The 13,347-nt window shown below is 36.5% G+C and overlaps 1 protein-coding gene across 3 annotated transcripts in view; it reads right to left on the reverse strand.

Moving 5' to 3' along the window:
* LOC107691727 (tyrosine-protein kinase Fer-like) overlaps window positions 1–13,332 on the reverse strand; it is a 49,764-nt gene extending 36,432 nt beyond the window's left edge. The window contains exons 1-5 of one of the 3 annotated variants that reach the window (XM_016490518.1): window positions 13,171–13,332; window positions 12,972–13,053; window positions 7,368–7,646; window positions 6,981–7,154; window positions 3,256–3,355 (exon numbers count right to left, since the gene is read on the reverse strand). In XM_016490518.1, the coding sequence (XP_016346004.1) occupies window positions 3,256–3,355; window positions 6,981–7,154; window positions 7,368–7,577 (484 nt within the window). In that variant the 5' untranslated portion in view covers window positions 7,578–7,646; window positions 12,972–13,053; window positions 13,171–13,332. The remainder of the gene's footprint in view (window positions 1–3,255; window positions 3,356–6,980; window positions 7,155–7,367; window positions 7,647–12,971; window positions 13,054–13,170) is intronic. The other 2 variants (XM_016490519.1, XM_016490517.1) reach the window with 2 other exon arrangements.
* Window positions 13,333–13,347: the final 15 nt, after the last annotated feature.

Below are 13,347 nucleotides of genomic sequence, written 5' to 3' on the forward strand. Positions count from 1 at the left end.
TTTTATATTTTGTTACCTTGAAAGGCTTTGTCTTTATAATAGGGAAATTAGTTTGGCTGTAATGCTCAAACAGCTTGCAAAATAGAAAAACCAACATGACAAAGAATCGTGATTGAATCGTGATATTTTTGCCATATCGCCCACCCCTAGCCGAGGGGGAACAAACCCATAAAAACAAACAAAACATGAAACAATCATGTAAATGATGTAGCGTCTGGACCAATCAGACACACCATTTTTCATTTGATTTAACAAATCAATTATTCATTAGATTAACAAACGATCCCCATGAGCTGATTCGCTACAATGATTTGGTGTAATAGTGTAAAACCCCCAAAAAACTCTTGAATCTTCTGAAATTATGGAATTTAATTATTTGAATGATTTATAATTATTTTATTGAATTATTTTAACATACTGCCAATCGAAGGGGGGGGGCTTCGTGTCAAAAAGCTTGAGAACCACTGATCAAGAGACTATGGTGCAAGTCTCTATAAAAAAAGGTCACAAAATATAGCATTGGTTGCCAAATTACAAAACTGCTCAGTACAGATGGGTTGATGGAATAGATAGTTCACCCAAAACCAGCTAACACAAAAGATGATATTTTGAAGCATGTTTTCAGAAAAAAAAGCACAGGGACGTTCTTAAAAATATCATCTTTTGTGCTCTGCAAACGTAAGTCATAAAGGTTTGAACTGATATGAAGGTGAGTAAAGGGCAACCAGAATTAGACACCTAGAGTGCACATTAGAAACCTACAGTGCACAGTACAGTAACGGTTCTCTGTTCATTTTGAACCAAACAAATTCAATAAATTATTCATGGTTCAATAAGGGAGTCATTTGTGAGTTCAGTGATGGTCATCTCTGCACAAATGAAATGTGCAACACTTTGCATTAATTTAACTTACACTGGTAAGTTTCTCAATATTTCACAATTTTGGGCCATGTGAGTTCCAAAATGTGATCAATGATGGAACATGCTTAGCTTTGAAGCAGTATCTGAATACTAATCCAATGCGTACTACAGATAGAGAGTGGATTAAGTATGCATTAAAGGGACAGTTCACCCAAAAATGTAAATTCTGTCATTAATTACTCACCCTCATGTCTTTCCAAACCTGTAAGACCTCCGTTCATCTACGGAACACAAATGAAGATATTTTTTATGCATTCTGAGAGCTTTCTGACCCTGCATAGACAGCAAGGATCCTAACACGATCAAGGCTCAGAAACGTAGCAAAGACATCGTTAAAATAATCCATTTTACTTTAGTGGTTCAACCGGAATTTTACGAAGCTATGAGAATACTTTTTGTGCACAAAGAAAACTAAAATAACGACTTTATTCAACAATTTGTCTCCTCCGCATCACCCTGGCGCCATTTTGGAGTAAAAAATGTATGCAACGTACGTACGCGTATCCGCATACGGTGTTGCTGACACAGAACAGCATACATTGTTTACGTATGTGATACTTTCCAAAATGGCACTATAGGGTGACGCGGAGGAGACGAATTGTTGAAAAAGTATTCTCGTAGCTTCATAAAATTAAGGTTGAACCACTGAAGTCAAATGGATTATTTTAACGATCTCCTTGCTACGTTTCTGAGCCTTGATCGTGTAAGGATCCTTGCTGTCTATGCAGGGTCAGAAAGCTCTCGGAATTCATCAAAAATATCTTAATTTGTGTTCTGAAGATGAACGAAATCAAGAGACTATGGTGCAAGTCTCTATAAAAAAAGGTCACAAAATATAGCATTGGTTGCCAAATTACAAAACTGCTCAGTACAGATGGGTTGATGGAATAGATAGTTCACCCAAAACCAGCTAACACAAAAGATGATATTTTGAAGCATGTTTTCAGAAAAAAAAGCACAGGGACGTTCTTAAAAATATCATCTTTTGTGCTCTGCAAACGTAAGTCATAAAGGTTTGAACTGATATGAAGGTGAGTAAAGGGCAACCAGAATTAGACACCTAGAGTGCACATTAGAAACCTACAGTGCACAGTACAGTAACGGTTCTCTGTTCATTTTGAACCAAACAAATTCAATAAATTATTCATGGTTCAATAAGGGAGTCATTTGTGAGTTCAGTGATGGTCATCTCTGCACAAATGAAATGTGCAACACTTTGCATTAATTTAACTTACACTGGTAAGTTTCTCAATATTTCACAATTTTGGGCCATGTGAGTTCCAAAATGTGATCAATGATGGAACATGCTTAGCTTTGAAGCAGTATCTGAATACTAATCCAATGCGTACTACAGATAGAGAGTGGATTAAGTATGCATTAAAGGGACAGTTCACCCAAAAATGTAAATTCTGTCATTAATTACTCACCCTCATGTCTTTCCAAACCTGTAAGACCTCCGTTCATCTACGGAACACAAATGAAGATATTTTTTATGCATTCTGAGAGCTTTCTGACCCTGCATAGACAGCAAGGATCCTAACACGATCAAGGCTCAGAAACGTAGCAAAGACATCGTTAAAATAATCCATTTTACTTTAGTGGTTCAACCGGAATTTTACGAAGCTATGAGAATACTTTTTGTGCACAAAGAAAACTAAAATAACGACTTTATTCAACAATTTGTCTCCTCCGCATCACCCTGGCGCCATTTTGGAGTAAAAAATGTATGCAACGTACGTACGCGTATCCGCATACGGTGTTGCTGACACAGAACAGCATACATTGTTTACGTATGTGATACTTTCCAAAATGGCACTATAGGGTGACGCGGAGGAGACGAATTGTTGAAAAAGTATTCTCGTAGCTTCATAAAATTAAGGTTGAACCACTGAAGTCAAATGGATTATTTTAACGATCTCCTTGCTACGTTTCTGAGCCTTGATCGTGTAAGGATCCTTGCTGTCTATGCAGGGTCAGAAAGCTCTCGGAATTCATCAAAAATATCTTAATTTGTGTTCTGAAGATGAACGAAGGTCTTACGGGTTTGGAACGACATGAGGGTAAGTAATTAATGACAGAATTTTCTTTTTTGAGTGAACTATCCCTTTAAGGACACTGAGCTTTGCCGTTTATCAGACCTCAGCACACTTCCGGTCACTGAATGTGGATACTGGACTGACCCTGATTTAAACTTTTAAGCCTAAAACTTTTTCATATATTTGACTCAAGAAAAAGAATTGATTCGTAACAGTCATTTTGTTGTGAATCGGACATCACGACAAATCGAATATTTATTATTTGAAAGAATGAGCAGAGAATGAATAAACAGCTCACCTTTTACAACAGCCTCCTTGTATTTGTCTCTTGCTAAGACAGCATCCTTAGTTAACTGCCTGTAGGTGCATTTCAACTTCTCAAGATCGCTTTTAGTTACCTGTGAGGAATAGAAGCCAACTCAAAACTGATCCATCACACTGGTCCTGTTTAAACCTGGTATTACAATGCATTTTCAGTGATCCAATCACAAGTGAGTCAGCTGAGACAAATAACCATTTACACCTGTTCTTCACATGAGTTTTAAATGTGACCACATGTGTTCGGATTTCGTCACACTCTACATCACTTTCACGATATCACTGCGTGCAATGCACAAATATGATTGAATAAATAAAGTCATTACTCTGCTTACGAGTGAGTGAGAACAGAAGCAAATGGAAAGAACATGAATAATAATGGCGATTTCAATCATAATCTGTGTTTTTGTACAACATTACTAAGTAGCAATCGATTGTTTTGGTGCGCTTCGTCAAAACACGTCCCATAACGATCACGTTAGGTCAGAGGGTGGCAAGTATAGGCAGCCTTTTGCGATTTTTCAAATACATTCAACTACATGAGTGTCTACCAGAGGTTGAAAGTAACTAATTACAAATACATTCATTACAGTACTCGAGTACATTTTTTACATTTTGTAAATTCTTTTATTTTTTCTACTTTCTTGAGTATAATTAAATTGTGGTACTTTTACTTTTGAGTAAAATAAAACTAAAGTATTCAACTTCGCTACATTTATTTTTCACCTAAAGTACAAAAAAACAACAACAACAACAACAAAAAAAAACATTAGAAAAAGGAGCGCCTATGGAAAAGGCGTTTGATGGGCACTTTTCAAACTTCTGGGGTGGAGCCCTGTGCTTCAGGCAATAACAGACAGGTCTGACTCGAGTGCAAAACCAATCAAAACTTCCAGTTCAGCTGGGAGGTGGGGCATTCAAACCGCGCCTTGCTTTGACTGTCAATCACCGGTGTTCTGTCGATTTGTGCTACCCTGTCAGATTTTGCTACCTCCCATTAAAACAGTGGGTAGTACAATTCGACAACGAAAAATGCTACCTGTAAAATTATGGTTTATTAACGTCTACACCTACCCCAACCCTAAACCTACCCTTACAGTAATGCAAATACAGTAATTATGTGTTATATTAGCGGTTGTAGCTATAAGGGATACAGCTACAGGAAAACAACAATAAATAATTTTTTCTACCTATTAGATTGTGTTTTATTAAAGTCTACACCTACCCCAACCCTAAACCTACCCTTACAGTAATGCATTCAGCTGTGGGGGCGGGGCGTTCAAACCACACTTTGCTTTGACTGTCAATCACCGGCGTTGTCGTTTTGAATCAGCATCATTAGCGTTTCAATATTTTAGTGAATGTGAGCTATGCTCTGATTTTAAATCATAACTTTGTCAGCTCCTGAAATAACGTTGATATTACCAAAGCACACAGCAGTAAGTAAATAGAAAACTCGGTTGATAGAATTATTGCATGGATGGAGAAAGAACAATGTAAGTGTCTAAAATACATGCACATAGTTCAGTTGAATGGTAAAAATCGCCCTCTTTAACAGTGCAGTTAAACTAAATGTACGAAGCTAAAATAACCTCAACATTAACAACATTGAAATAAAAGCGCATGCATTTTACGTGCATCTGACTGACAGATCAACCATGATTTATCTGTCAACCAGATGCATTTTAAATCACTTTTTCTGTGTGCGTGCTTTGGATGTGTGTGCACATGGGTGAAGAAACAAGATAGTATATGTATGACCACACGATTTATTCATATCCAAAACGAGATGATGTAAACATCTCGGAGCGCTAAACACTCTCATGCAGTGCATGTTTCATTCATACTCGAAGCCGGAAGGCGCTCTCGCGCAGAAAGTCCAAAATGGCCTCGTAGAAGTAATATATAATAACCAACTTATGACGTGCAGGAAATCCCTAATATGGACAAAGGCATCCTCTATAGCTGTAGTAAATATAGTATTTGAATAATGCAGTGCTAATTGACATAACATTTATTACATTATAGAAACTATTCTGCCCTATTATGTGTTTGAATAAACCAATCCTAAAATTGTCATTAGGAAAATACAGAAAAAAATATTATAGAATACAAATGATTGGTTATAGTCCAGCAGTGTATTTGATTTCTTAGCCAATTAAAATACATAAGAAAAAAATAAAGTCTGTCAATTAGACAAGTCAAAAAGTTCCCCTCAAAAGTCCCCGTCATTTCTGAAATGATGGCTACACCCCTATGTGTGTAGTACAGAAAACAGTGCACGAGTCTTCTTGTGCTTGAATGGTTTAAAGTCATTAAAATGTGCACAAAGGAATCGATAAGAGAAATCGAAATTTTTATTTTATAACAAGTAGATGATTCCTGACCTTAAGCATCCTATTCCAGAATTGGAATAGATTTTGGATTCCCAAACCTAGGTATGGGTTAAAATGTTAAATAAAATGCAATTTTATTTTGTCCTACCGAATGTGTCCCTGGAGTCCACCTTTGTTATTATAACAAACTACACTTTCAATGTGATTTTAAACCATTCAAGTCAAGAAGACTCATGGGCTGTTTTCTCTGCTGCACACACATCCTTGTGTAAGTGTTCTTTAACCTGTTGATTTTCATTCATAGTACTCAGCTATTAAATATTTTGCAATAAGATGATATCTTAAGATTTTTTATTTATTTTTAATTTTTTTTACCTTATTGGAATCAAAATTGGGAATTGACAAGAATTGGAATCATTAAAATTCAAACGATGCCCAACATTACCCACACCCCACATTATTTTTTTACTGGCACCTTTCTATTCACACTGTTTTAGACCCTTTCTTTTCTTTTAAACCTTCACTTACCCTTCTTTGCTTTTGCCTACTTTTCAAAATTAGTTATAAAACAGTTGCTCCTGGCAACAGGGATAGGCAGTATGTTTGCTTAACATAGCATCAAACATGACAATTTATGAGACTAATATCATGGTTTGCGCCAAAATCACTATATAACATCAGTCGTGTTTGAAACAGTTAGCTTCTGTGGTTCCATGTTGCTTTTTACCACAGTGAGACAGAAAATATTTTTTATAAAATTCTATACTGTAATGCAAGCTATTTCAATTAGCATTGCATTGCAATTGTGTGTTTATTGTCTTACACGTTTCATCAGGCAAAGCGTCTCTATCTGCGTGATATCTGATGCATTTGTCCATATAAAGGATTTCCTGGGTCTCACTTGTGAAACAGACATTACAATACATGAGTGTTAGGGTTACCCCGCTCCATAATGCTCACATCATCTCATTTTGAGTAAAAATAGTAAAATAATACTAAAGTACTTTGTAATGCAGTAAGTCGAGTAGTTTTTCAGCAAACTACTTTTTTACTCTTACTTGAGTAATATTCTTTTTCAGTACTTTTACTTGTACTCAAGTAAATGATTCCTTTATTAGCAATACTTTTACTTAAGTACAATTTCTTAGTACTCTTTCCACCACTGGTGTCTACCCTACAAAAGCAATCGCTTGAATGCATTTTTCATTACCTCTGGAAATGGTTGAAAGTGGACAAGCTCAAAATGATTTACATTCCATTTAGACCTGTATTAAATGTCGTCAACTTGTGATCGGATGAATGAAAACACATCTTAATACCAGGTGTAAACAGGGCCACTGATGTTCTCTGAATCTATATAAAGGCTCACCTTGTGCATCTCAGACTCGATCTGCTGGTGGAGGCTTTGGTAACTCTTCTTCACCTGCTGCTTGTCTTTGATCATCATTGTGAGGCGGTGGAGAGGCCCTGAGTTGAGCTCCTCAGCGTGGCACTTCATAATCTTGCTCAACTGCTCCGTCTGCTGAACCATGTGAGTCCACGACTGATAACAAAAAACACATACCAAGATACAAAAAGACAGGATAAGAAATGTGGGTGAGTGAGTGTGAGAAACAAACAAAGAGATAAACAGAGATTGAGAAGGCGAGACAAAAACAGAGAGAGCAGGTTGCAGAATGACTAGTTCTGAACATATAGAAAACATATAAAACATCAGCTCCACCTGCCGACCCATAATGCAGCTATTGGCCATTACCTTGGACACTGTACTGACATAGTGGATCTGAGAGGAGTTGTCATGCTTGTCCACCTGCTGACTGATGTTGAGCAGGAGCGATGCATATTCCTTATCACTCTTCACCCGCAGGGTCATGAACCGCTTCACCGTCTCCAGCAGCTTCAGCTCCCAGTCCTGCAGCTTCACCAGACCCTCGTGGGAGTTGCGCAGGTCCTGGCCGAACCCCATCTTGCTCGCAAGGCACGTGCGCTCTCTCTCGTTCAATGGGGTGTGCTGCTCAGGTCTGCATTGTTACTGCTGCCGAGATATGATATGGGTAGAGATAATGACTGGTTAGTTGAAGTGCATGAACATATGTGCCAAGTTGTTTTCTTCAGTTGGTTTCATATGGTTTATCATTATCTATAAAAGTTTAAATGGAATGACTCATATGGCATGTAACCATGACACAAAAAATAATGGTATATTTTTTTACATGATGAAAACATGTGAGTGTACATATCTGAACTTACATTTATTTCTTTTTCTTTTTCTACAAACATTATAAATTATTATCAATTATTGTTATATTATTATGTCACACCATATGACACTATACAACCTGAACTAACATGGTGCCATCATAAAAAGGTCAAATTATTTGATATTTTAAAAAACTAATTGACATTCTGCAGGGGTAATCTCTATGACATAATTTCCTGTTTTTATTCTGCATGTTGGTCATACCACATGACTTTGACATGACAGATTTTTAAAATAAATATAATTAATATAATATTTCTAAATAAATATATTTTAATCTAATAAATACATAGGCCTAAATAAATATAAAAATAAATGAATAAATCAATAACATAATGCCAAACTTCTTAAAAAAAAAAATCTAAATAAATAAATAAACAAATGACTATGCCAAACAACTATAAGGTTTATAAACAAACTATAAGGTTTTCTTTTCAATTAATGGGTTAGTTCACCCAAAAATGAAAATTGTCATTAATTACTCACCTTCATGTCATTCCAAACCCGTAAGACCTTCGTTCATCTTCGGAACACAATTTAAGATATTTTTGATGAAATCCGAGAGCTTTCTGACCCTCCATAGACAGCAAGGTTACTACCACGTTCAAGGCCCAAAGGCAGTAAGGACACCGTTAAACCGTTTATTCAACCATAATTTTATGAAGCTACGAGAATACTTTTTGTTCATAACGAAAAGAAAAATAACGGCTTTATTCAATTCTTCTCTTCCGTGTCAATCTCCACTGCACATTCACGAGAGTACCACGACACATGCACTGTGCCTTGTTTACAAGCAGAGGAATGCACACGCATGTGTCATGGTACTCTCGTGAATGGCGGCTGAGACTGTCCCGGAAGAGAAGAAAACGTAATTTTGTTTTCTTTACACAAAAAGTATTCTCATAGCTTCATAAAATGAAGGTCGAACCACTGATGTCACATGGACGATTTTATCAATGTCCTTACTACCTTTCTGGGCCTTGAACGTGGTAGTTGCGTTGCTGTCTATGGAGGGTCAGAAAGCTCTCGGATTTCATCAAAAATATCTTAATTTGTGTTTGAAGATGAACGAAGGTCTTGCGGGTTTAGAACAACTTGAGGGTGAGTAATTAATGACAGACTTTTCATTTTTGAGTGAACTATGCCTTTAAGGCTTTTTTCTTCTTATCTTCATCATGTATCACACTGTGTATGTATGAATATAAATGCAGGTATATATAAACTTCATAACATTACACTTAACAATTGTTGACATAGGCCTAGTTTCTGAAGCCTTTAATTTGCTTGCTTGATTTTACACTCTATAGAAGCAACCAAACAAATGACAACAATACATTTTATGTGATAAATATTATGTAATGGGTTGTTTCTTTCAATTAAAAAAAAGCTGTTGAACACAATCTATTTTTTAAAGAAATTTCTATTTCACATGATAGTCAACTACCATTACTTAGTTCCCAGTAAAACGCAGACAACTTTTTACCATACAACAAGTGGTTATCCAGAATGGAGAAATATCAGCAGACGACCCAAAATGGACAACTGACATGCCACATTCAAGAAGTGTCCATCCAAGCATGACACAAACGGCACGATCTGTGTACACCTCAAAGCTCTGATCAGTCTTAAATAACCACGTAACACAAGCATCATAAAGCATTCTTACCTTGTTATCAACGCGTCTACATGCTGCTAAATAACCTCGCCCGACCAGTGCGTGCAAGTGAAACAGAGGAATAATATGCCTTAAACCGGTGAACATTTATGCCGGGTTTCCTAATACAGGTTAATTGAAAGAGAATGCAGTTTATCAAGTGCAAATCAAGGGAAACCAGACTTCCTGTGTGACGACCGGCTGATACCCACATGATTTATAAACTCAAGCCTGTTAAGAAAACAGTCAGATCTAAAACAGTCAATGACTGCTGAACTGAAAGCAAGGACTGTAACACAACACAACATTTTTACACCTCCAGTTCCTTTCTAAGCAACTAAAAAAAAAGTATGAGAACAACTTCAGGTATTTGTGGCTTCAGGCTAATGTGTGACAACATGCCACGACTAAAATGACACTGAGACATAACAATACTAATATACAACTGCTACAGTTAAATCAAAATGCTTTTAATATCAGAAATGGTGACAGACTGGTTTACAGCCTGTAGTAAAGCAAAAGGTTGTTTAATTACTGAGATTAGTAATGTAGTTTAATACTTCACAAAGCTCTTAATAACCTTCTTATATGAGAGTACATGCCTTCTGCTCCCCTTCATCCACACACAGCTCACATTTAGCTTATAGACCACCGATTAATTAAGAAGCTTACAGAAAGGCAGCTCTTTTGAGGATGTTTGCCACTAAAAGTGATTAAGGCTATTGTGTTGTATCGAATAACTTGCAGAATTCAAACAACTGTTTTCATTAGTGGAGACATAGGCTACTTTTTAAGATATCTTTGTTTGTGAGGGTTTAAGGTAGTGCTCTGGCAATACAATATTAAAATGACATTATTGGCGTAATAAAACGTAAGCAAGTTAAAGGTCTATCTTGCATGGGATATTTTTATTCAGTTAACATACCAAAGTTCACAGCAATTATTTAGTTTGTTTAAAGTTAGTTAACTGGCAGACTACAAGAGGTGGGTAAGTTGTGTCTATTAGCCACAAGAAAAAACCAAAGCGGCAAGACAAATAGATGAAGCTGATGTCAATTTGACAGTAACAGCTATTGTTGGTTTCCTGTGAAAGTTACTGTTCAGACTAACACAGTCAAAAGTGACAGCTCTTGACAGATATATTATTTAGGAAGTTTGTTTAAATATAAATATGCTAAGAACGTTGACTCAAATCATCTTTTATTCACTTAAAATTTTTGGATGTCAATAAATAGATATTACAAGCAAGTTTAATATCTTATTGATAGAAGGTGATGTGACCGATTTCTGACAGAAAAAAAGTAACACTTTACAATAAGTTCCCAAACGTCAGTTAACATTAACAATTAATTGGATTTTTTAAATTACTGATTTAACTATCAGTTTGCAGTCTTTGTTTAACAAAAAAGTATTTGACAGAAACATTAAATAAATAAAGCAAATGGTATATAAAAAGTTTTACACTATTAGTCATAGAAAGGCAACCACTATAACACTTTCTCATATTCAGGGATTTGGACAGAAGAGTTCTGCTGTCACTGAAGACACATGAGCAATACTTTTTTAATTTATGATATCAAAACTATGCTACATTATATCCAGTTGGCCGCTATGTCATATTCACTTCACTGTATAGACTGTTAGATACACTGTTGTACTGTATCTAAAATCAGTGTTACAAGGTCTTTATTTGAGAAAATATGATTTCATTACATGAAGATGTTTTGACACTTGGTTCGATTGCTTGGTCCGAACACAAGTTGAATTCCAACCCTCCCTCAGTCTCTGCAGGTCTCGTTTCACATTGTAAATCATTTCACATTTTGAATAGGAGAAAGTAATTATGCATATTTCTAGTGGCTGACCAATATGGATTTTTTTGATGGCCTATGCTGATATATTAGGGATATAAAGAGGTTGTGTGTGATATTACAATATTTTTTAAAGATTTTTTTATATGTATTTTGCATAACATTTACTAAATACATAATTCATAATGTAAAATGTAAAAATATACTGTTAAACTTAAACAGATTACATAACAGATTTATACTTGATATAGAAGCCTTTTGTTGCACTATAGTATTTTTCTCAAATAAAGAAATTGTAAAAAGCATGAATAGAAAGGAAGTGAACACTAACCAACAGTGCAGTCAGTAATTTGTTACTTTGGGAACCAATAATTTCAATGATAGCTCAAAAGCAAAAGCCTGAGCCATCTATGAAAACACATCACAGAGCTGTAAAATAACCAGTGTGCTGTATAATCCTCTCTCACCCATAACACAATTAGGCTGGTTAATGCACATCAGTGGGAGTTTAGCTCAACAAGGATTTGCTGTGTGCTACAGAACAGCTCTGTGGGGGCACAGCTGCTTGAATAGCACTTCTGAGCACACCAGCGGAGGAATGTGTGTCCTCTACATGAGCGTCTCAAGAACGGGACACCAAACACAACATGTAAACAAAGTCAGCTGCTTGTGACCACCATCTCTTTATGTTAACATAATGGCGGATCAAAGACTTACAGTGTGTGTTCTTCCATTGTAATCCAGGTAAATACATTCTGGATGATTCTTACCACTTGTTTTATGACTAAAAAAAATACTCGCTGAGTCTCAGCCCAGTGGTTGTGACAGCTTTCTCACAGGAAATGAACCGCATGTTACTCCAAGTCCAAAACACTGTTCAAATCCAAAACGATAGCATAGACTCCCAGTTGTCAATGGTACAAATAGACCACAACAGACTGGGCATCAGTAAAATGATTGTGATTTACTCTATTAAAACACATGCATATATGTTCTAGGCATATAGTGGCCACAAAATGTATTTGCACACTTGGATTGTTGCAAACAAAACTGGAAGTCACTACATTATAACAAAATATGAAAGCAAGGGGCATTTTTTAAATAAAGCCAGCACAAGCACACTTAATAAAGTTTAGATTATATACAAATTGTATTTAACATCATCTTGTTTTCAAACGTTGATGTCCATCATTGAGTACTATAACTTACATCAAAGCATCTCTGATGCCAAAACTGAACCACGGTAATGCTTGATAAGGGTAATGTTAAGAGTTTATGATTATCATATAAAAGAGGAAACTGAAGATTTTCCCCCAACACAATTCAATGGAATGACCAATTTCCTTACACACAAACAGCCCTTCTCAGCATTCCTCCTCAATGCACAGCATGACACAATCTGACAGAATAACATTACATACTCATATTATGCGATTGGTTGAGCTGCTCAAGGTGAGTAAACCGCAATTTAGCTGGTTGTCTGCAGTCTGTTTATACCGCTGTTGTCAAAAGTTTAAAAGGAGTGACGGGCGACTGTTTTTTGTTTTCAGATATAACAACCTCACACATCCATAACCGCCATAAATAACATTTACGGACAGATGACAGACTGCAGAACATATTTTATAGGCTTACTGAACATGTTCATTGGCTTCCCTGTGCTGGTGGGACGTTAGCCGCTGCTAGCGCTGCCCTGCTAATGCTGCCTGGCCTTTTCCTTTGGAAAAACAAAAACAATTGAATACAAACGCGCAAAACCGAACCTCGCGCCACACCAAACACCGCCTGCGCGCCAACAAAATTGCTTATGTGATAGAATAGTAAACTGACTTACTGTAAAGGTGTATTGTGGTATTTCTCCGTGTTTCCTGATTCCTCGGTATTCCTCTTTTCTTTGACTGGGGTTGGAGGAGTTGAGTTGGGAATCGGGAGGGGTTTCCGCTCTGCTCCAGCGCTGCCACAGGTTTATGAGGCTCACCCCACGACCCTCGAGCCTGTGTCTGTGCGTGTG

This window comes from Sinocyclocheilus anshuiensis, unplaced genomic scaffold (genome assembly GCF_001515605.1).
Source record: "Sinocyclocheilus anshuiensis isolate Anshui unplaced genomic scaffold, SAMN03320099.WGS_v1.1 scaffold246, whole genome shotgun sequence".
In the NCBI taxonomy this organism is placed as follows: domain Eukaryota; kingdom Metazoa; phylum Chordata; class Actinopteri; order Cypriniformes; family Cyprinidae; genus Sinocyclocheilus; species Sinocyclocheilus anshuiensis.